General features: G+C 52.8%; 1 protein-coding gene across 2 annotated transcripts in view; it reads left to right on the top strand.

Annotated features, from left to right (window-relative positions):
• Nucleotides 1-24,638, top strand: part of ASB2 (ankyrin repeat and SOCS box containing 2) — a 43,599-nt gene that overhangs the window by 3,428 nt on the left and 15,533 nt on the right. For both annotated transcript variants that reach the window (XM_007184245.3, XM_007184246.2), the window contains exons 2-6: nt 10,069-10,345; nt 17,331-17,429; nt 20,586-20,752; nt 21,579-21,734; nt 23,776-24,021. In XM_007184245.3, the coding sequence (XP_007184307.2) occupies nt 10,140-10,345; nt 17,331-17,429; nt 20,586-20,752; nt 21,579-21,734; nt 23,776-24,021 (874 nt within the window). In that variant the 5' untranslated portion in view covers nt 10,069-10,139. The remainder of the gene's footprint in view (nt 1-10,068; nt 10,346-17,330; nt 17,430-20,585; nt 20,753-21,578; nt 21,735-23,775; nt 24,022-24,638) is intronic.

The raw sequence follows: 24,638 nt of genomic DNA, 5'->3' as shown, positions 1-24,638 counted from the left end.
GTCACCTCCTACCTGGGTAATTTGGGCCTGTCATGCCCCGTCCCTGGGGCTCAGCTTTCCCTCCTGGGCTATGGGGTCAGCTGTGGTCAGATCCCCTTGGTAACCTCCAACAACCCTGGCCCAGCTTCGGAAACCTAAAGTCCTAACTCCCGAGAGAAGCCGGCAGTGTGTAACCAGCATCAAAGTTTCTTGGATTAGCAGAGCTTGGAGGGGCTTTGGAGCCTTAGAGTCTGGACAAAAGGCTCAAATCCCATTAGCTGCCAGGCCCTGGACACCAGCAGCCAAAGGCTTGTCACACTGCCTGTTACAAAGGCCCACCCTGGGGCTTTGACCTGGGCCCCTCTGGGGGCCAATGAAGGTGGCCTGGATTCCACTCTCCCTCCCTGCAAGGCCGGCTCGCCCCTTAGCCAGAGCAGAGACTTCCAGAGTAACTAACCCCTGGCCACTGCCCTAAATATTTGGTGTCAGGAGGTCCAGTGAAAAGAGGGGCAGGCAGGCTCTCTGCCACTTACAATCTGGGCCTCAGTCTCCTCATCTGGGCAATGGGAAGAATCCTCCCCTGACTCCAGAGGTTTTGAGAAGTCAAATGGTGCAATACATGAAATTGGCCAGGAAACAGTGCAGGGACCCACAGCACCAGCCTTTTTATTTTTATTTTTCAAAATTTTATTGAAGTATAGCTGATATACTGGAGCCAGCATTTGGGGCCCCGCAAAGGAGGCAAAAGAGGAGCTCCTGGAAGCCTCAGGGGTGGAGCCAGTCTCCCCTGTTCCAAGCGGGCCTTGGATCTCGACCACCGCTCCCTCCACAGGCCCCTGGCTTGACTGGCCGGGCACACTACACTCTCGCTTTCCCTGGGAAAGGGCTATTTTTTTCAGGTGTACAGCAAAGTGATTCAGTCATATATATATATATGTTCTTTTTCAGATTCTTTTCCATCATAGGTTATTACAAGATATTGAATATAGTTCCCTGTGCTATACAGAAGATCCTTGTTGTTTATCTATTTTATATATAGTAGTGTGAGCACCAGCGTTTTTTACGGTTTAGGTTTTAAAGCCATAGGACCCAGGAAGGGGAGAGAATGCTTTAATGTTTTACAATCACGAGCTCTCCAGCTGGAAGTGTTTCCCCAGATTTCCTAGGACCCCTCTGGATCCTGGCAGAACAGCAGATCAGAAAGATAAGCTTTGAAGTAAACATACTGGGCATTGCAAGGAGTGGGGTTGAGGACCCTGGGGGCCAAGGAACAGCCCAGGTCAATTCCTCACTTCCTTATATGGCCCCAGGCTCGCCAAGCAGCAGGTGTTTAGGACTGCCTTGGGCTAAGGTCATGTGATGTGAGGCCCTGAAATGGATAGATAGATAGATAATTAATTTAGTTTAACCCAGGCCTTTACTCAAAACTTAAAAAAAAACTGGAGGCTGTGGGTTACATAGGATGAGGACTAGGTGTGAAGTCAGAAGATGTAGCCTCTGGTCTCTTCCTCATCAGTTTCTTCCTGCTGTGCCTCAGTTTCCTCATCTGTAGAATGGGAACAGTACCCTCATCACAAATCTATCACGCAGCTCAAGCTAACAACATACGTGAGAGTGTAAATGAGCTGCAAAGGGAGGCATTAGGGCTGTGGTTCTCCCAGTGCTTGTTGCAGTGTCTGAACCATAGTGCTTTGCATAAGAGCTGAATTGCACAGTCCACACTCACACCTAAAACATCCAAGTGGACCCTGCCTGATATACTCAACCCGCCCTTACTACGTGTGGCCCTGATCCAGGAACTAAGTGCTCACCAGAAACCCACTATTGTCATTTGTAGGTGGTCACCTCATACATGACTTCAAACCCAGGATGGGGAGGAGTGGGTTGGGCTGTGGGTCCTTCTGAAGTTCCTAGGACAGCAGGTCATGTCAGCAGGAAGGGAGGCGGCAGAGGGAGGGGCCCTGGGGAGCAGTGGATTTGGAAGTGGTGGGGAGAAGCCATCCTGCACCCAGGCTGGGTTTAGGGAGATCGTGGAGATCTCCCTCCTTCCCAAGCTCTGACCCCATTACTGACCCCTGGGGCCACCCAGCGGGTCTCTGCAGCATCCCTCGGGGCTGCCCGGGATAGCCTGGGGGCCGACAGCCACAGCCGACCCTCCTGACCACAGCTGTCAGGGGAAAACAGTTTGCATGGAAACTGCCAAATGGGAACGAGTTCCAGGTGACAGCATCTCAGCAGGAATGGGTCAGAGCAGAGAACTGCAGCATCCTGGGAGCCATGGACTAATGTTAGCGGATTTTACTGGGCCACCGGGCACATGCCAAGTGCCCTGTCCCACATTTCTATATGTTACCTCGTTTTGTCTGACAGCACCTCTGTAGGCCAGATGCTATTATTATCTCCATTTTACAGAGGGGCAAAACGAGGCGGGGGGGTGGAGTAACCTGCTCCCTATCACACGGCCAGTTGGTGGCAGAGCGGGGTTTGAACTCAGGCAGTCAGACCCCTGTGGTCACGCCCTCTACCACGCACAGTGTCTTCTCATAATAGCTGTGCTTCCAAGGTTTGACCTAATCATTCATTCACCTGCCCATCCAACACTTATTAAGTACCTACTGTGTACCTGGCCTTGGGTATGTCCTGGGGTTATGGCACAAATGTGATACAGGCTTGCTTTGTGGAAGTTTCCAGACTCTCTAGCGAGCCAGGCCCACAGTGGGCAGTCAGAGCACTAGAACGTCAGGGGTGCCCTTGGAGGCAGCTCTGGATGCCTCAGCCGTCAGATCAGGGAGACTTCCTGGTGGAGGAGCTGCATGAAATGCGTCTGGAAGGATGACTAGCCAGGGGATGAGGCCGGGAAGAGAAGGGAAGGCAGATGAGTGGAGGACAGGAAGCCGCTTGTCTGGGCTCTCACTCCTGACTCAAGTCCCCGGCTGAGGGGGAGCTTGATGCCCTGGAGGATGACCACCAGTCCCTTTCCTGCCCCCAACCCTCCCAGCCACACCTCCCACCCCCAGTTTCTGATAAAACATCCAGGAAGCCACTCTTCCGGCCACAGGCCCCCAAACGACTACAGAGACCCCACCGCAGCTCCCAGGCAGACCCTGGCTGTCAGGGAGCCTGGATTTGCAGAGAGGGGAAGGAACTGGGGAGAAGAAGGACCACTTTTCAAATGTTATTATTTAGTCCTCACTCCAGTCCTGCAGGGGGGGGTGTCCATGTTTCTATGCCCATTTCACAGATGTAAAAACTGAGGCCCAACTTAGAAGAGCACTGGCTGTGGATGGACCAGGCACTGTTCTGAGTGCTTTACTGTGTTAACTCAAGGAGCCCCGTCACAGCCACTGTTATCCCCATTTTATAGCTGCCCTGGGAGTGGTGGGGGCTCCCCTGGAGCCAGCATTTGGGGCCCCACAAAGGAAGCAAAAGAGGAGCCCCTGGGAGCCTCAGGGGTGGCTCCAGTCTCCCCTGTTCCAAGCTGGCCTTGGATCGGCCACTCTCGACCACCGCTCCCTCTGCAGGCCCCTGGCTCTACTGGCAGGGCCCACTACACTCTTGCTTTCCCTGGGAAAGGGCTATTTTTTAATCCCAATCAGCCTTCCAGAGGGTCCCTTGAGACCGCTGGCCTCTCTCCAAGACTCAGGCCCAGAAGGTAGCCTAGCCCCCAGGCTGAGGCCTCAGAAATCATGCTGGACAGCACGAAGATGAGGAGAAACTGAGGGCAAGAGAGGGGCAGGGCATCACCCAGGATCTCACCTCCTCACCCCTACCCTCACTCTGCCATGACATAGATACTCTTTTAGGTCCATTTTACAGGTGGAGAAATTGAGCTTCTAAGAGGTCACAGAGCTAATAACCAGCAAAGCTGTGATTTGACCCCGGCCAAGCTGACCCCATCTGCTGCTTCTTTTCTTTTTTTTTTTTCATTTTTTGGCCGTGCAGCGTGGCCTGCAGGAACTTAGTTCCCCGACCAGGGGTCAAACCTGTGCCCCCTGCAGTGGACACGTGGAGTCTCAACCACTGGACCGCCAGGGAAGTCCCCCATAGGCTGCTTCCTAACTGCCCCCTCATGCTAAGGCTGAGCAGTTCCACCTGCCAGTGTCCCTGGCAGCAGCCCTAGCCTGTAATCGCACAGGCCCTATGATGGGGAAGTAGCCTGGTATCACACACTTCCTTCCCAACGGCCAGGCCCAGCACTAGACCTGTCCATGCTTGAATCTCTTAATTCTACTACCACCTCCTAACAACAGTACTTACCAGGGTCTCTGTTTTGAACGTGAGGATTCTAAAGATGGGGACTTACTCAAAGCCCCTCAAAGGCTAAGGATCTCAGTGAGAAAATCAAGAGATGTCCGGCCCCACAGTGAGGGTAGGGAAGTTCTTCTCCCTCAAGGTCCCTTCAAGGTCAACCCGCATCTGTGGGAACCCACCATGGTCCCCACCGCGCAAGTGCCGGGTTGGGTGAGGATGGCTATATTACCCCTGCCTGCTCAGAACCCTTGTGAGTGTCACTTACTTGGATGGATGTCCCTGGAATTCCCAGAAGGAGCACTGGATTTGAGGTAGGAAGCTTGGGCTCCAAATCCATACTTTCCAGCTGCCTGTCCTCATGCAAACCTTTCCCTTCCCCTTTCTGAATCTTAATTGCCTCGTCTATCAAATGGGATCAATCACGTAGGGGCATCAAGTCCTTTTGAAAAGAGTGAGGATGCAGAAGAATTAATAAGTTAATTCAACAAAAAATGTTCTTACTTTCTAGGGCTGTTGTCAGGGCAATGCCATGGAATAAGTGACAAAAAGGAAAGTCTCTGGACACTGTCTGATCCATGGGGGAGGGCCTGGGGAGTCTGGAATTAGCTGCGGGAGATGGCAGTTCCAGGTAACCATCACCTGGCTGCCCTCGCCTCCCTAGGAATCTGGTCAAGGAAGGGCTGCTTGCTGGAGCCGGGTGCTGTCCGTGCACCTCTGAGCTACCCATACCAGGCTGCAGGGCCAATGCTACCTCAGGGTGAGGGGCTGGAGGGGACCCCTCCCAGCTGCCTGCACTTGACCAGCACATGTATATGGCTCCTTCAACATGGTGAAGGGTTGTCTCATTCCCATTTTTACTGATAAAGGAACGGAGGCCCAGAGGGGAAGTGACTTGACCAAGGTCACATAGCTAGTAAGTTGCAGAATTGAAACTAGACCTAGGGTTCCTGACACTCAGATCTGAGATCCTTCCATTCCTGCTTGGTTAGCTATTCCCCCATGAACAATGCTAAGCTCCATACATATGGTAGACCTGTTGAAGTGACCATAGGGGACCCCCAGGGACAGAGAGTTTGGTGTTCACTAGCACAGAGCTAACCAAACATCTCAATGAGTTGTAGAAGCTTTAGGACTAGAAGAACTCTTGGAAACTTTCTAGCCAAAACCCTCTTTTTGCAATGAGAAAACTGAGGCCCAGAGAGGGACAGGGATGTGGCCGAGGTCACACAGCACTTTAGCATCAACTTGGAGACCATAACCCAGGTCTCTGACTCTTAGTCCAGTGCTCTTCCCCCTCGCCCCTGGCCTGGAGCAGATGCCCTCAGGCGAGGGCACCACGACACTGGGCAGGCACTGGGCATCGGCACTTCCGGTCAAGGTAGCACCACATGAACTGAGCCTCTGCCTTGTGCCAGGTGGGGGTAGAGCCAAACTCCAGCCCTGGAAAAGTCAAGGCAGGGACCTCAGGCACAGGGAAGCAAAGAAGGGGTGGGAAGCAGGGCCTGGGTCAGCTAGGGGTGGGGACCACCTGGCTGCACGGTGCCCCCTTCCAGGATGGAAGGGATGGAGGGCAGGTTCTAGTCTATCCCGCCATTTAACAGATGGAAAAACTGAGAGCCTGAGAGAGAAAGAGAAATGCTCGTGGCTGAGCTGGGACGTAAATCCCCAAGTCTCTTGATTGCCGGTCTTGGGCTCTTTACACAATAAACAAAACTGAGGTTGTCGGTGCTGCAAAATAATAATAATGGCAACAATAATAATAATAATAGTACCCCAAACATTAGGCACAAAGTGATTTTGAGGTCAGAATGCCCCTTTTCCCTCCCCTAGTGTGGAGCACAGAGCAGCTACGTGACAGTTGATGTGGAGCTGCACTGGCTACCTACTAAAATTGTCAAAGAAGCCTTGAACATTGCAATGTTTGGCTGCCAGCCCTGGAGGCTTTGAGCTCTTGGTCTCGGGTGGGACTAGAGCCTTGGCATGTTTTCAAGACACTCGGTCAGGGCTAAGAATCATGCTTTAAGATGATTTTTGACTGCATATAGCAAAAAATCCACCTACCATTGGCTTAAACCATAAGGATCTTCAGTCTTTACCTAAGAAGCAGGCCAGGATGGGCAGACCCAGCACAGGTTCAGCAGCTCAACAATATAATGAAGGACTCAGAAGACCTGTCATTCACTCCGTCAAACTCACTGTTGTGACACTGTCCCTCTCATGGTTACAAGATAGCTGCCACCACTCCAAGCAGCAAGTCCTCCAGCACAAAGCAGGGGTGTGGGCGAGGAGTCTTTTTCTTCACTGCTTTCTCTTTTATTAGGAAAAGGAAAGTCCTTCCTGGGAGACCCCAGCAGAATTTCCTTTATGTCTCTTTGGACAAAACCAGGCTACATGCCTACCCCTAAATTAGTCACTGGCCAACGGGGTGAGATTGTCCCAATTGTCTTGGAACAGTCATGCTTCATCCATGGAAGAGGGCACACTGCTGCCTGAACAGAGCCAGGTTCTGCTATCAGAGAAGCTGGGGGAAATGGCTGTTGGGTGGGCAATCAAGAGGGTCTGCCATGCTGCCCTACGATAGTGGAGACAGACAGCCACCCGCACAGTAAACTTGAACCAGGCATTCTCCCCTCGTACGGCACTGGCCTTGGGAAGACGACCCAGGGTCAAGTCCACACATGAACTACTGACCACAGCCCGGAGGGAGAAGTTCTAGCAGCAGAATGCTCCTTGGAAGAAACTGGGTAGGCTTCCTGGAAGAGGAGGCACTTGCTCTGGGCCTTGAGGAATGAGAAGGAGTTCTTAAAATGCAGGAAGGAGGGAGATGTGTCCAGCACAGCTCAAGTAAGGGCACTGGGGTAGGAGCCACGGTTGGGTTGGGGGAGAGGTGTGCCCTCGCCTTACTTGGAAAGTCAGGGATGCAGAGGAAGAGGGTGAAGGGAGAGTGGGGACTGGATTTTGAAGAGGTGGAAGGGCAAGGCAAGGCGTGCAGGCTTTATTCTGTTAGGCAAAGGAGGGATTTGGTGAGGTCTGGGGTGTGGGGCTGGGAGACCAGCATGAAGGCCACTGCTGAGGCCGAGCAGGAGGAAGTCAAGGCCTGAACCAGGCAGAATCGGTGGGGAGAAGCAGGTGGAGGGGAGTGACACCAGGAAGGCTGAGGCAGGACACAGAACCGTCGTCCCCAGGTGCCCTTGTGCTGCTCATCTGCTGCCTTCGGAGCTGCAGCCTCTTCTAGCTGTGTTTGGAAAACCCAGATTTGTTTGATAATAACAACTCTCATTTGCTAGTGCCTTACAGAGCAGTAGGTGTTACTCTTAGGGCTGTGACAGGAATTAGACAGAAGAATATCTACCAAGGGTTCAGCCCATGTCAGATCCCACCCCTCGCCCCGCTCCCACCCCAGATGGGTGCCCCCCCTCTGCTTGTGCTTTATGGCTGGTCCTCCTGCCAAGTGGTGGTTCACAGTCACCCGTGGAGCCCTTCGAAGAAGTGTGATGCTCAGGCCACACTCCCAGAGAGTCTGACTTAATGGGTCCGAGTCGGGGCCCAAACACCAATCCTTGTTAGAACGGGTTTTATATTCTTTTAAGTAGATGTGTTACTGTGGTATAATGTACAGAAATGTACAGATCATACCTGAACGGCTCCAGGGATTCTTACAAAGGGAACCAACCAACCACGTAACCACTTAGATCAAGAAATACAGCGTGACTGGCCCCCCTCATGTTCCCTCCCACCTAGTAACCCCCAAAGGTAACCACTCTCCCGACTTCTATCACCAGAAGTTAGTTTTGCCTGTTCTTGAACTTCATACAGATTGAATCGTGTATGTATGTTCTTCATTATCTGACTTCTTTTGCTCACTCAGGTTTGTGAGATGCCTCCTGTTATTGTGTGTAGTGGCAGTTTGACTATTTCAATGGTGCATATTATCCATCACATGAATATACCACAGTGCAGTAATCCATTCAAATGCTGATAGACATTTGGGGAGTTTCCATTGGGGTTTATTTTGAATAACGCTGCTATGAATTATTCTCAAACTTGTCTTCTGGTGAACATATGTACACCTGTCTTGGGCATAGAGACTGGAGTGGGATTTGGGGGTCACATGACATGTATATGTTCAGTATTAGCAAATGCCATCCCATTTTGACACTTCTGCCACGAGCTGGGGGCATTCCGGTTGCTCCACTTCCTCTCCAACACTTGCCATTTCCCATCTTTTTCACTTGAGCCATTCTGGTGGGTGTAGAGTGGTATTGCATTGGGGTCTTAATCTGAATTCTTCCCAAACACTTAGGAAGTTAAGCACCCTTACGTTTGGTGGTTGGCCTTTTAGATGTCCTCTCTGTGAAGTGCCTGGCCTAGTCTTTTGAGCATTGGTTAACTAGAGCCACAAGAATTCTATATGACAAAGCACCCCCAACAAGCATTTATTCTCGTGCTCTGGCTCTGCAGGTCGATGGGCTGATCTAGGCCAGGCCAGGCTGGGCTACTCAGCTTCAGGCTGCAGGCCCACTGGACAGAGATCCTCTGTGCAGGTTGGGTTATGGCTGCCCCAGGTGGGTTCACTCTGGGGCCCAGCTAAAGGGCAATGGCTCCAAGGGGGAGTCCTAGCGATGGCAGAAGAGCAAGTGCCACTGCCCACGCGCATGTCAAGTGGCTGCTTTATCATGGCGACTAACATTCATTGGCCAGAGCAAGTTACATGGCCAAGCCCAATCTCAGTGGGGAAGGAAGGGGCAACATTCTGCCTCCAGGGGAAAGGGGAGGGTGAATATTTGCTGAGCAAACCGAATTACAGCACTGGTATTTTGGATATTTTTTTAAAAGATCTCATGTGACTCTAATCTTCAGTCAGGGCTCAGAATCACTGACCTACAGTCACACTGCATGTCAGCCAGTCAAAACAAAAACCAGGCTCAGCTGATTTTACTTCTTTTCCTAAAAGCAGTTGACTCAACCAAAGTCCATTTCTCCTTAAGGCAATTTTTTTTAAGAAGACAGTCCCTGGAAGTACATGGCAAATGATTTTAACAATTGGTTTTAACTAGATCAGGTGATTCATCTCTAATAATCTCAACTCTAGCACAAGGCAGAGAAATGCGTGGATAGGGTGTTGTTGAATGATTGGAAGGAAGGAATGTGGGCACCGTTGTGTAATCTCCTTGAGGGCAGGGATTCTGTCTCTTGGGATCGTTGTTGTTGTATCACCAGTGCTTAGAAGAGTGTCAGACATAGAAGAGGTGCTCAGTAAATAATCTCTCAGTGAATGATGCATGCACACGTGTATAGATAGGCTGTCTGGAATGGAAAAATGAATGGTGGATGAGTGGATGGTTGGTTGAATATATAGATGTATAGATGGATGGATGGATAAATGGATGGGTGGTGGATAGACAGATACATCTGAGGGTGAATAATGGAGAGATGGGTGGATGGTTGGATGATTGGCTAGACAGATGAGTGGATGGATAGGAGCATGGATGTTGGATGGATGATTAGATGGTTGGACAGATGGATGGCTAAGTGAACAGATGGGAGGGTGAATGGATAAATGAGTGGGTGGGTGGACAGCTGGATGTGTGGGACGATGAATAATTGGACAGATGGGTGGCTGGTTGGACGGATAGTTAGATAGGCTGGTGGAGTGATGAATAGATGAGCGGGTGGATGGATGTGTAGATGAATGAGTGGTTGGGTGGATCGTATGACAAAATGAATGGATGAAAAATGATTGTGTGATTGCCACAAGAAAGCACAGCCTTCCCTGTGTGTAAACATAGCTACCTCGCAAAACTCTTAGTGACCAGGGTGGCTTTGATCTCCGCACAGACTTTTCTGATTTGATGCTTGCTCCTCCCCGCTGAGTGTCTTCTGGAGGCCAAGGTGAGAGGTGGAAGAGGATGGCCACGGAGATCAGTGCTCGGGGCAAACAGCGTGCCATTGGGCAAGAGGAGTACAACCTGTACAGCAGCCTGAGCGAGGATGAGCTGGTCCAGATGGCCATTGAGCAGAGCCTGGCTGACAAGACTCGGGGCCCAACCACCAGTGAGGCCGCTGTGTCCACACGTGTCAACCGCGAACCTGCGCATTTCTACCCGTGGACCAGGTGAGTGAGGGGAGGCCAGATGGGGCGTCCATCAGGCATAGATCCCAAACACTGTTAATCCAAGACCAAATTATCCTGGTGTCTAAGATGCATTTTCACACTGTAATGACTTACATTTGTTATCTAAACTTACTGAGCTCTGAAGGTGCCAAGTACCACCTTGGGTGCTGTACACACTTTGCCTCATTTTACCCTCTTAAGGACCTTCTAGGAGGCTGTATGCTATATTCCCATTTTACAGATGAGGAAACTGAAGCTCAGGGCTGAGTAACTAGTCCAAGGTCACACAGCTAGCAGACAGTGGTGCAGAGATTGGAGCTATCTGATTCCAGAGCCCATGGCTTGGCCTTGTACCACTGGCTCTATGTTTGGATGCAAAGGAACTGATGTTCTGAATCTGGCCAGGGCTTCCAACCCTTTCTATGCCATCTCCCTGGCAAAACATGTCTGAGAAGCAATGACATCTGCCCAGCAAAACCATCCTGCCTCCTGTTCTGGCTCCCCCATCTCAGCACGACCTCATCATCCCATTAGCAGGACCATCTACAGCAGTACCATGTCGCACCAGTAGAAATATGACATGGGCCACAACTGCAGTTCCACACATGCAATTTTGAATTGTGTGACCTTGGGCAAGTCACTTAACCTCTCTGAACCTCAAACAATAATAGTAATAACAGCAGCAACAATAAACAGACTTTTTCCGATGTCCAGAGCCAGTCAACACGGGTGAAGGTGGGTGACGGTACATCTTGGCCCTGTGCCCTGATGAAACCTACCAGGGTGTTCCCCAAGTGACTTAGGCCCTTCCGAGGCTGGACCACTCCTGCCAGGAAGGCTGGGCAAAGGCCTGGGATGCCCATCACTCAGGAGCCCCCTCCCTAAAGGGGAAGGCAGGCAACCTCCTTGGGCAGCTGGAAGGAATATGAAGGCTCCAGGTTACTGAGCTGACCACAAGGACATCCCATCCTGGGACCCAATCTGAAAAACAGAAGCCCAGAGCCAAGGACTCATGGTGGCTGATGCTCTAGAGACCCTGGTTCCTGTTTTGGCCAGTTCAGCCCAAGTCAGACCACAGGTTCCTCTTTCTCAGAGGGATCAGATAGAGAGAAGAGCAAGTTCCCTCCAACGTGGTCTGCAGCACAAGCCGTACGTCCTGGGGCCTCTGCAGCCTTCTCCCCAGTGTGGGAACCCCCTCCAGGAGTCCTGTAGACACTTGAAAACATTAGAACTGGGCCCTGACCTCCTCCTTCCTCTAGTGGTAAGGAAGTGGAGGCCCAATGTGGGGTGTAAACATTTATCCTGAGAAAGAAAGTGCTCACGCAGCAGGGAAAGGACTTATCCAAGGCCATGTGGCCCTCACCCAAGATCCAGGCGCAGTCATGCAGGGCAGGAGGATTCAACCTGCATCTCCTCACTCTTGATGTGACCTGAAACCTCCTAGGCTCTGTTCTGCCCTTTCATCTCTGAAAGGAGGCTGGGTTGGGCCCTGCTAGGGAAGCAAATCCCTTTCATGTGATTGTTAATCAAATTCTCCTCCTCCTCCACATGCCCAGCCCACAGGCATTCACTTGATCCTGACAAAAGCCACGCAAGGTGGATGTTTCTGTGCCCATTTTACGTATGACAAAACACGCGCCCAGCAGGGCCAGGAACTGAACCAAGGTCTGTCCCACCCTGAAGTTCAGACACTTGACCAGCTCTGTTGATTCTGCAAAAGCCTCTCTCTATTTCCTGTCCCTCCTCCACCTTGAAGAGACTTCTCCCCACAGAGATTCAGGGTCCCCCAAACAAGAGACACACGGATTTGTGCTCACACTCAGACATGGTGTTACAGTAAGTATGGGGCCCGATAGAGTCCTTGGCCACTTTTATCCCCAAATATCATAGTGTTCATCTAAGTAGACCCACAGCAGGTTTAGAAAGCGGACATCACATATGTCCCCAGAGGCTCCACTTGGCCAGCTCCGCCTCATCTTTGACCAGCCTCCCAGGTCAAGCAAGTTGCTCTCTTACTTTCCTGGCTGTTTCTTTCACTGCCCTGATTACATCAGTTTCTATGTATTTATTTCTGCCATTAACCTGTGAACTCCTTGAAGGCAAGGGCCTCAGCTGTCTTCCTTCCTGTGAGGCCTTGTGTCTAGCACACAGGGCCTGACCCGTGGCAACACCTCACAGCTCTTTGTGAATGGATGAATGGGTGAATGAGTGAGGAGGCAGCAGACGAGAGTGGAAACAGAAGTGGGTTGGGAGGTTCGGCTCCTTCTTCTGTCACCTACTGGCTGTGTGTCCTTAGGCAAGTTACTTGACTTTTCTGAGCCCCAGCAGCCTTATGCCTAAAATGGCAATACCAAAAACTTGCCCAGGCCTACCTTGCAGTATTCTTATGAAAAGCTAATCAGATGAGGTGGGTGCTGTCCCACATCCTGCAGCCTGAACAACTTCGCCCCACTTCCTCCCTGAGTGCCCGTCTCAAGGCTGCCTCTGTATCGTGGACAAGCTTTTGTGTCACCCTAGAAGGCATTACCCGGCCTCCTGAGAGTATCCCCAATGATACTGTGTGACCTCCTTGGGGACAGGGAACAGATATTACTCACTTTGGTATCCTCAGTACCTGGCAAAGAGCCTGGATCATTGTAGATGCTCAATGAATGTTTTTAGGCAAATCAATGCATTTTAAAAAAATATTTATTTATTTGGCTGTGCCGGGCCTTAGTTGCGCCATGCGGGATCTAGTTCCCTGACCAGGGATCGAACCCGGGCCCCCTGCATTGGGAGCGCGGAGTCTTAACTGCTGGACCACCAGGGAAGTCCCTGCATTTTGAATCCAATAAAATTCTCTAGAAATATAATTTATTGTTATCAGCTTGTGACCAAATGTGGACGTAAAGGTCAAGCGGGTCTTTGGGATCCTAGAAATGAAAGCCAGCTCAGCATCCCAGAGAAAACATAATATTCCCTTTTAAAGTCATTTTCCAATTTGTTCCTCTCCCACCACAAGGTAAGCGGTGAAGTTTGAACATGTATGAGGATCATTTTCCAAGCCTTGGCCCGCTGAGGGCCCCCTGAGAGGCAGACCAACGTCCCATCCAATGGAGAAGTAGGGTTTATGCACTCATGAAACAGGGAGCCCAAGGGTACTAAAATAGCAGTCCGAGTGGGTCCAGGAAGCTGAGTCTTCCAGTCTTTAAACTTCTGCATTTTATTTAAGGTTAAATTTCTAAGAAGAAAAAGGAAGAAAACATGAAGCAGGAACTTGCTTGGGCTGATGTGTGCACAGCTGCAAACAATTCAAATAAGCCACCTACACTTACTGTACACTTACAATATGACAGGTGCCTTCCCTGCACCTGGATGTGTATCAGGCCTTGTTCCTGTTCTCCCTAAGCTTTCAGTCTAATGAAGGCAAAGGCCCAGAGGTACATAATGATCCAACAGTATGGATGCAGCAAAGAGCCTTGCTTCAGTGTCAAAGGGACACAGGAAGGGTTGATTTACTTCTTAGTCAAGGAGGTGGGCTTTGCAGGATTAATAGGAGTTTACCGAACAGTCTAGAGGAAGCAAACCTCTTTGAGCCTCAGTTTCCTCATCTGCAAAAGGGAGCCAATTTCATCTCCTTCACAAAGTGGACTAGAGAATGAAATGAGATGACTTGTGCTATGTGCCTATCATAAGACTTGGTACATAGCAAGCTTTCAATGAATTTTAGCCATGGGTGGGAAGGCAGAAGTTGCTGCAGCTTGGAATCCATGTTCTCTACATGTGAGTCCTCTCTGGCCAGCCCAGAAAGGATGGATTGGCCAGTGGGTGAGAGAGAAACAGAACTCTCATAGGAGGAATGGGCGTAGAGGTAGCAATCCTGTGTGAGCTCTTCCTCTCTCCAGCCAAGAGGGCAGTGGGCTGGTTCTCCAGGAATTTGAGGTCTTGGCATACAACCACACAGCACCAAGATTACCATACGGGACACTATCCCTACAAAGGCTTTTGTTTGCTTGTTTTGTTTCGTTCATTTAAATTTATCAAGCGCCTACGGTGCCAGGCCCTGTACTCATGACACCTGTGCTCGACATAGGGTTCGTGTGAGGACCAGATGGGAGAACAGGTATAGGATGCTGTTAGGTGGCAGGCATGGGAAGACTCTTGTATTTGTCAGCTCCCTCTGCTATTAAGATGCCTGCTTGCCACCCGCGTTCAGCCAGGTCCAGGCCAATTTAACACCCTTCCTGGGGCTGGCCTGGGCTTCTCATTAACTCAGACAGGGCCCACTGAGAAGTCAGGGGGTCTTGCCATCACAGCCCTGGTCCCCACTCTCACCGAGCCTGAACTGTGTCTGAAGCCGGAACCAGCTGGACTCCAGGACAGGGCTGTTGGGAGCTGGTGATGGTGACATACTACCGACCCCCACCTACCCGCCCACACAAAGGACGTGGGGCCCTACCTGGGCCCCTTCCAGGGCATGACCTGTGCCCACATCCTGCCAGGTTGCTCTCACCTCTGATGACTCAGCCCTTGTGGTTTCCTCTGCTGGGAATTTCCCTGCTCTGGGCCTGAGGTGAAATGGGGCCTGTAGCCTTGATCAGAAAGAGCACAGAGCCCGGTCCGCGGCCTGGCTCCCTCCCGGCTCTGAGCACACATGCCGCCTGCCCGTAAAGCCTAGTTAACACGCTCAACTTCAGAGCGCCCAGAGCGAGTCCCCCTGCCTCTCTCCCGGCCCCTCCCTTGCGGCTCTGTGGTGGTATGTGTCCTCCCCCACCCCGACCCCCATGCCATTGATCTGCACCCCCAGGCCCTAGCACAGAAGGTGCAACCAGCAAGAGCTGGGAGATTCTTGCTGAATGTTCCTCCTCTGCACGTGGGACCAATGCACCGTCCAGGTGGCGGGGAGGATAGAAAGGAGGCGAAGCCATGCCCCATCGTGAGGGAATGTCACCGTCGCCATCTCGCTGCCATCCGCGCCAGCCTCACCGTTCCATTGTTGCTGTTATTATTATACCATCAGGGATATGTCCTAATTTTAGGGTGGTGGGTAGGTTTTCATCAATGAGTTTTACCTGGCTGAAAACATTCTAACAACAAAAAGTGATGGGAGGCCACACATGGATCAATGATGAGAGTGACTGGGTCCCCAGGGCCATGTAGAGATAGAAGCCCAGGGCTTTGTCATGACCACAGGGCTGGGGACTGCTCAGGTGGGCCTGGCCTCAGGCTGCTTCCATCTTGCCCAGCATCCTCCGCTTTTCAGGGCCGGGAGCAAGTGCAGATAATGACACTGAAACAGCAGCTCTCAGGGCTGGGGAAAAGGGGCCCTGGCAGGGCCAGTCTCTGCACCCCCGTCCCCAGGATGTGGTCTGAGATCTGTATGGCGTCCCGAGTTTCCACGTGAGTTCATTGCAGTGAAGGCTCCACGGCAACCACAGCAGCGAGGAAACCCCTGGTCTGGTCCTGCCTCCTCATTTTGCAAAGGAGGAAACTGAGGCACAGAGAGGGGTGGGGGCTTGTTCCCAGTTTCAGGGCCTGTCCGCGTGGCGGCCTGAGAGCCAGAGAAGGGACAAAGGGGCGGGAGACACCAAGCCTCTGGAGGAGGGAGCACGTGTCGGAGCTCCGCGGCAGACAGGAGTCGACTCTGCAGCTGCGTGTGGCCCTGAGGCCGTTTCCCGCCTCTCGGAGCCTCAGTCTCTGAGTCTAGGAAAGGCAGTGGCATTGGCACCTGCTCTAGCATTCATGGCATCATGCTCGGCCTCGCTGCTCAGGAGCAGGTGGGGGAGAAGGAAGGTGGAAGGCGATGACCGTGGTGCCGCAGGTGAAGGGGGCTGCTGGCATCCTTCCCCTCTCTCTCTCGGCTCCCTCCCTTTCCCTGTGCCCCGCCCTGGCTGAGGGTGTCCACAAAATCTGCAGGGCCTCAGGGTCACAGTTCCAGCATCTCCGTGGCCCACGGGATGCTGGTCACCTGTAGCAACATCCTTCCCAATCCCGCAGGGGACCCCGCAGAGGGGCTCAGGAGACCAGGCCGGGTCCGCTGGGGTGTCTGTTGCCCCAGGGTCCCCAACCCGCTGGAAGAAGGGCCAGCATGTCCTGTTCCCATTCCAGCTCCAACCAATCCAGATCTGTGCAGTGGCCACCTCTCCTCCTTTCACCCCTCCTGTCCTCACAGCAGCCCAGTGGGGTGGGAAAACTGAGACTCAGAGTGACGAAATAATGATGCAATGAATGGTGGACGCGTGTGGAGCCCTGTGCCTGGCCCTCTGATAAGCACTTTACACCATTCACACACTCAGGCCTCACCAGACTAAGTCCCAGAGAAGATGCACCTGTTCGAGGTCACACAGCCAGGGAGTGCCAGAGCCTGGATTTGAACCCGTGTCACTCTGACTCCAAGCCCTGACTCCGATGAACTTCTTCATGCATCCTTTTCCTCTACCCTTTGTACTGCTTGTTCCTGACCCTGGGACAGCAGGACCCTCTAATGAGGGTGTGAGCCAGTGAGGTGAGGGTGGGAGCACAGACCTGGCTTGGCGCCCCAGCTTTGCACCCCTAGCCCCCCCACCCCGGTGAATCTCTTGCCCATTCCTGTGGGGACCCAGCCTGGCCGCCCTGGGACTGAGCCCCTTTCATCCTGGGACCTGCTGCTGACTACTCTCACATCCTCCTGGGTGAAGAATGTCACCTTGCTTCATATCTGCCTCCCGCGTGGTTGGCTGGGGAAGGGGACCTTTGGGGGTGGGGTGAGGTTAACCTCATTGTTGTCTTATATGGTCATTTAAATCTCCCAGGGCTTCCTCCAAGGGCCAAAAATAATCTGGAGACACAGCAGCTGTGTCCAGCGCACAGGGAGGACCCGGCCATCTGCTTTGGTTCAGAGCCCTGTGTCTGTCTGTCAGTCTCTCCCCCTCGCTCTCCCTCCGTCCTCGTTCCTGCCTCCGGCCATGACCCGCTTCTCATATGCAGAGTATTTTTCCCTCTTTCACTCCTGCCCTGCACCCTCCAGGTCCGCTGTGTCTCCTGAGAGCGCCCCGACCTCAGCCCCCAAGGGCCTGTTCCAGGAGGTTATGCAGAAATACAACCGCAGCAAGTCCTCACAGCTGGCGTAAGTGCCCCCCGTCCCCACACCGCGCGGCCCCCAGAGCATCCAAGCTCATTCACCTCCAAACTGGGGTTGGGGTGCGGGGACGGGAAGCAGTCCCACAGCCCCCAGGAAGAGGGGTACTCTGGAGGGACTCCCAGGAACACCCCTCCCAGGTGTGTCCCCCTGAGACTCAGCAGCTCCTGCCGAGCTGGGCTTGGTGGTCGCAGGCTCCATCCTCTAGGAACTGCCAGCCAGGCTGAGCTTGTGATTAACCCCTCACTTCCCCCAGAATGGGCCCTGCGTGCTGGAGTAGCCCCGTAGGGCTCTGAACCTGGGGACCCAGCGAGAGGGCGACTGGGGAGACGGCCCTAGTACTCCAGGGGCTCAGAGCTGAGGCCGATGAGCCAGCCCCCCATTCTGTCTCAATTTCCCGCATGCCATCACCGCGGGTCTATCTGAGCACACCCACGATGCCCACAACCACAAGTTTTGGTTTGCTCTGTTGTGTTTATTTATTAAGTGCCAGGTGCTAAAACCAAAAGATAATCCGAGCTGCAGGAAGGGCTCTGTTTGCCTGGCACCAGGGCGCTGGGCTAGGTGAGTCCTTGGAAAATAGCTCTGTGCTGTTTCCTTCTCTGCTCGACCCTAGAAGCAGCTAAAAACAAAAAAGGGGTCCCATCGCTGGAGCCCCTATTTCCTTGATTGGTTACATTGTGGGGAGGAGACAGTTGGCCCATGTTTTGTTCCTTCTTCGCAGCCCTTTTCAAGCCCTGCCACCCCTCTCTTCCTTGGCGCTGCAGGTAGGATTTTGACAGTCTGGAAAAGCGAGACCCAGGTTCTGGTCTCAGTGCTGCTGCCACTTCCTGTGAGGCTGCCCGTGAGTCGCTGGCCCTCTCTGGGTCTCCCTTCTCCGTAGAGGAGGTTGGAGAGGACAGAGTGGCCTCCAGGGTCCTGGCCAGCTCCTCAGTCTCTGATGGTCTGATACCCCCAGCAGTTCCCCCCAGCCCTGGGGTGGGCACTTTGGCCGAGCTCATACAGAAGCTGGCGGCGTGTGTGTCTGAGCGCTCCAGGGTCCTTGCACCACAGCTGGACGAGGCCCAAGCTGAGTGGTGGGTCCTGAGAATGTTCTCATGACACCACACACCCGCCAAGGCCACAAGGACAGCTAGCCCTCCTCCCTTCCGCTTCAGCCGGTCCCACAGGAGACCTTCCAGGAGAGACAGGACACCTACCCCACTGGGGCTTTTCCTGACACCAACAGGGGCTGCTCTGGCCGCTCGTAAGAGGAACTCACCAAGGTGGCAGTGATGGTTTTGATGGGGACTTCAGGGCTTATCTGGTCAGTTACCCATCGTCCTTGCTGGGTCTGTCCTTAACCGGCATCTGTGCTCTGAAGCTATTAATAACCAGAGAATCTGAGAGTCAGGAGGAAGTGCCGCTCATGCTGGAGGGAGAGGCTGAGAGTCAGGAGGAAGTGCCGCTCATGCTGGAGCGGGGAGCAGCTGGGAGGGTAAAGGGGCCGGCCCTGGAGACACTCTGGGCCGATCGTGGCCGCTGACAGGGATGACGGCCCTGGGACAAGGCCTGCCTCCGGTCTCACCTCCTCCATCAGGGAAATGGGACCACTTACGCAGCTCGTTCCCCAAGAGTGGACCCAGAGCAGTCTGTCGTCCTCACTGACTCTCCAAGGCTGGGGGAAGCCAGCTCAGTGCATGAATGAATGAATGAATGAATGAACGAACGAACGAAGTGGCTTGGATGAGCCAAGCTAAGATGTTATCTTTCACATTAGCCCTGAAATCTTTCTGACATTCAGAAGTTTTAAATTGTGAAGGTGTCAAACGTATTAATCCTTCAGGTACTTAAATCTTTCAGCAGCTGAAAGTTCTAGAGGTGAGGAGAAGGGTCCGGAGAAAGGAAAGGGGTTGGGAAGACCCCAGAGAGATGTTTACTGTACGGAGTCCCCCCCTGAAGGGTCTGTGCCTTTGTCTCAGTGCAAACAGGCCCCGAAGGCGGAGGTGCTTGGTAAACTCTGGAGCGCTATGCTCAGGGAAGGAGTTTAATTATCACTAAAACCTCCTGTGGGGTCAGTGCTCCATCCCTTTGGGGGGCCGACACTGGAAGCCCGAATCCTCCTCGTAGAAATGGTCTTGGTATAGCAGATGCAGCCACTGAAAGCTGCAGGGACAGAGGGGTCCCCTATTTCTCTTTTGGCCACCAAGGAGCTCTGTTTAAAAGGGACCCTTGGTTTGCATCTGTGGAAGTGAATGAGCTGGCCATGTTTCTAGTAGAGTGTCCCAATGTGGTGCCCAACTTGGAGATAAAGACATGGAAACACTCCAGGCCCAGGGATGCGCACAGGGGGATGGAACACTGGCGAAGCCCGGTCCAGAGCCCTCGCATTTATCTTCATAGGCCAGTGTGTCCTCCAAACGCTCAAAGGAGGCCATTGCAAAGATTGTTTTGAAAGAGATATAAATACAATCCCCAAAGAAACAAGCAAAACTCTAACAGGGAAGAGGCTGTCTTTTTGGAAATAGAAGGGATGAAGGAGTGAGATAATTGTTGGGGTTCTTAAATTCTGAATCCTTCCTTCCTCTCTCCCTCCCTTCCTTTCATATTCTCTCTCTCTCTCTCTTTCTTTCAAGCAGCAAATATTTATTAAGTACCTATTATGGACCAGCCACTGAGCTGGGCCGTGGGAACCAAATCATAAGGGATAAAAGAAGGACACGGGCCCTGTGGTCTTGGAGCTCACAGTCTCATAGTCCAGTGGGGGAGACAGACAGTGGGCAAACTATCAAAGACACGTAAAAGCCAGTGGTTAGCTGAGGGCTTAGGACCAGAGGCAGGGAGAGGCTGACCCGGGCAGGCAGGCTGAGGAAGCCATGATGGGGCTGAGAGTCGGAGAGGCCAAGGTCAGGGCCGAGGTCGGGGCAGGGTTCCCAGGGCACGCCCATGTGGGTTAGGAAAAATTACTCTCCTTATTGAGAGGACACGGCTGCAGGGGCTGAGCACCTGTCCCAGAACAGCAGGGAGAAGCAGGGCTGTGCGATCCCACAGCCAGCCCCACTTCTGGTCACCAGCACACCCTGCTTTCCTTCTGGGAGAAAGGCCACCCGGCCCTGCCTCTGCCTGCCCCAGTCCTGAGGAATGACCTGCCCCTTGCTCTCACAGGCCCGTGGACCCTGTGCTAAAGGCCATCAAGGAAGGCGATGAAGCGGCCTTGAAGGCGATGATCAAGGCGGGGAAGAACCTCGCAGAGCCCAACAAGGAGGGCTGGCTGCCGCTGCACGAGGCGGCCTACTACGGCCAGCTGAGCTGCCTGAAGGTGCTGCATCAAGGTGAGGCGGTGGGCTCTGTGCGCAGCCACAGGTGGGAATGGGACGCACGGGCAAGGGCACTTTCCTTGCGGAGCTTTGCCTCACCACAACCATGGTGAAGGGGGCAAGGCAAAGTTACCACCCACCTTGCAGAGTTAAAGTCATCAAGTTGGAAGCAAGGAAGTGCTTCCCCGCCCATCCCACCACCTCTCCAGGCCTCCCAGCACAGGAGGGCCTAATTCCTAGAAAAGGAATAAGGGAGGGCTGACTTGTGGGAGAGCCACTGCCAGCTTGTTCGAGAATGTTCCAGGGGCTGATTTGGTGTGGAAAATACCGCAGCTGTGCCTGTGCCCTGCCAAGGCGGTCTCCAACAGCTGTGAGACCCTGGGCAAATCATGCCTCCTCTCTGAGCCTCGGCTCTCCCCCAGGCCAGATGTGGTTGGGTAACACCTGCAGGCAGGAGTTACCTCTGCCCTCAAGAAGCACGGACCCCAGGCAGCCCACCACATTCCAGGGCAGAAGTGACTACATGAGACTGACTTCTGGCAGTGGCTGGTGGGAGTGTAAGGGAAGGACAGGGTCATTCGGAGAAGGAGGGGGTTCAACCAGGGAAGGCTTCCCAGAGGAGGTGGCATCTGAGCTGGATTAATATGACCGGGAAGCTGAAACAGCCCTGTGAAAGTGACTGAATCCAAGGCCAAGGGCATGAAGGCAGTGTGGATGGTAAATTCAGGTGGAGGCCACTCACATCTGTCCCTGGAACTGGGAGGAAATTGGGACCACCCCTGTGTTGGAGGGGGAGGTGGGTGTCTTCCTCCTTTTGAGTTTCCTGGTCTATCCTCCCCAGCATACCCGGCAGTCATGGACCAGCGCACCCTGCAGGAGGAAACGGCCCTTTACCTGGCGACATGCAGGGGACACCTGGACTGCCTCCAATCCCTGCTCCAGGCTGGGGCTGAGCCCGACATCTCCAACAAGGCCCGAGAGACACCACTCTACAAAGGTGAGCCCACTGGGGTGGGCTTCCCCGAGGGAGGGTCCAGAAACTAGGTGGGCAATGGGGAGGATTGCTTGCAAAGTGTACAACTCCCCAAGGGGGTCTACTTTGATGGTGCAGCCTCATTCAGATGTATAACTTACATAGTTGAACCATTCATTCGTGCACATATTCAGTCAACATTTCCCAAGTCCTCCCATGGGCCAGGCACGCTGAGAGCCCTGAGATGAAAAGATACGGTCCGTGCCCACGTGCTCTCCCCATCCGGTGGGCGTCGATTAGCAGATGATGTAATAGTCAGCTACTGGCATTGAAGAGCTTGGCACAAGGCACCTGGGAACATTGGGGAGGGGCCCTGATGTGGAAGAGGGCATCCGCAGGAGGGCGTCCCAGAACTGAGCCTGAATGGGAGGGATTTACCAGCTGGACGAGCAAGGGGAACAGCATAGGCAAAAGCAAAGAGGCATGAGAGGGAATTTGTACCTCCAGGATGTTCGAGAAAAGGAAACATTCCTGGCTTACTCAATACATCATCCAAGGACATTCACTGGCTTCCCTGGCAGTACCCAGGGTCAAAATCCGAATACTCATGACAGTTGGTATTTATTGAGTGCTTACTACCTACCAGGCTCTGTTCTTTTTTCTAACCCTCATATCCATCCACGTACGAGGTAGGCAATGCTAGTATCCCATTTTACAGATGAGGCCCTAAGGCACAGAGAACTGACATGAGGCAGCCAGGATCACACAGCCAGCAAGGGCAGATCTGGGATCTAAGCTCCGCGAGCTGGATGCCAGCACCACACTCTGAACTACTCCACGGTCAAGTGTTTAGTTCATGCCTCTACACTTAAGCAATCAGCTTTGGGTCTTGCAAAAATGATAGGACCTTTACACTTTGAAAAACTACAGAAATCTCCAATTTCCCCTGTGTCTGGTATCCAGCACCTGGAATATTCCATAGGCAGCAGGAACCAGGTCCACTGCAGACCTGTGGTGGAAGTGTCTTCCCTAGAACTCATGTCCCCCGGGCACTGAAGCCATCACCTGGAGCCTCAGCTGTCCCAGAGAGAGCGCCCAATATGCTGGGTGACTCACAGCTGAAGCCTGGGCCCTGGTCCTGCATGAGCTCCACTATGTGCCAAGCTCCACCCTAGAGCCTTCGTATGCTACCTCACTCCATCCTCCCACGGCATCCTCTCGGGAAGGTTCCATTATCTGTGCTTTACAGGTGAGGAAACCAAGCCTGGGGTCCTGTTTGAAACACTACCCAGGCAGCCCCCCTTCCTTCTCACCACCCCCTCTGACTGACTCAGAGAAGCTTCCAGGGATGGTTAATTTGGACAAGTGCTCAGCCTCTCTGGTAATAGCTCTGCCAGCACTAAGGCTGCATTTAGGGCCTGAGCAAGACGAGGCTTATAAGGGAGGTTTGAGCAGACTCAGAAGGTAAATTTTAACCCAAATTAAGTGAGTAGCTTTTGAGGAAGTGTTTTGAGCAGGACTATGGCACTGCCCTCCTCCTCCCCTTCTGGCCTCGTGGAGGACTGAAGCAGGTTAACACTGGAAAGGGAGATGAGGTGGGGCAGTCCGGAACCTTCCAGGGGACAGAGACTCCAGAACTGACTACCTGGATTTGAATCCCAATTCTGCCACTTACTATCTGTGTGACCTTGGGCAAGTCACTTAACTTCTCTGTGCCTCACTTTTCCCATCTGTGAAAGGGAATAACACTACATCCTTTAAGGGTGGTTGGGAGAACTAAATCAGTTAATTACATGAAGTGCTTAGAATATAGTGCCTGGCACATAACCAGTGCCAGATACATATCAGCAAATATTAATTCTGATTAGTATTACTATTACTTTTAGTTGTATATCCTAGGTTTATGCAGAGACTGAAACTTAGTACAGATCCAGTAGATATTTGTTGAGTGAATCCACTTATGGCTGATGAGTGAATGGGTAGATGGACAAACGAATGAATGAAGTCTTGGCTGGCCAGGTCCTGCCGGGGCCCTGCTGACCATCTTGCTTCTCCCTGGGCACAGCCTGTGAGCGCAAGAACGTGGAGGCGGTGAGGATGCTGGTGCAGTACAACGCGGACACGAACCACCGCTGTAACCGAGGCTGGACGGCTCTGCACGAGTCTGTAGCTCACAATGACCTGGAGGTCATGGAGATCCTGGTGAGCAGAGGTGCTAAGGTGGAAGCCAAGAATGTCTATGGCATCACCCCCTTGTTCGTGGCCGCCCAGAGCGGGCAGCTGGAGGCACTGAGGTTCCTGGCCAAACACGGTGAGTGCTAGGGTCCCTGGGTCATGGAGTTCCCAAGGGGCACAGCTGGGAAGGACCTCCGAGATCAACTCTAAGGGAAGGCAAGTTTAGGGGTCCTCTATGGATATACTCTGACTGAGTGAGGCTATCTTCCAGGAGTACCGTGTTGAGAAGGATTCTGAGGCTGTTTCTAGGCTCAGCCGGAAAAGTGTTGAGCTCCACCAGTGATCCCTGCAATCAGGCACAAACTTGGAGTGGAGTGGCACACGTGCCGTATATTAGCCATCTCTAACCTAGCCCAACGACCTCATTTTACAAATGAGGAATCTGAGGCCCAGAAAGAGGAAGGGACTTATCTATCTATAGTCACGTAGCAAATTAGTGATAGAACTAGCCAGAATCTTAGTCTCCCGACACCCTAACCACTTCTCTTTCTATCATGGCCAGAAGGAACTTCAGACAACATGTAGGTCACCTCCTCACTTTATAGGTGATGAAACCGAGGACCAGAATAGGAAAATGATTTGTCCAAGGTCTCACGGAAAATTAGTGGCAGAACTGGGATTTGAACCCTGGTCTTCGCACTCTTTGCCTCTGAAAAATCTTTGTTCACTTAATGGGACAAAATAAAATAATAT

Source organism: Balaenoptera acutorostrata (genome assembly GCF_949987535.1).
Source record: "Balaenoptera acutorostrata chromosome 3 unlocalized genomic scaffold, mBalAcu1.1 SUPER_3_unloc_1, whole genome shotgun sequence".
NCBI classification, from domain to species: Eukaryota; Metazoa; Chordata; class Mammalia; order Artiodactyla; family Balaenopteridae; genus Balaenoptera; species Balaenoptera acutorostrata.
The sequence above is the reverse complement of the archived record's forward strand: the minus strand, read 5'-3'. Positions and strand labels throughout refer to the sequence as shown.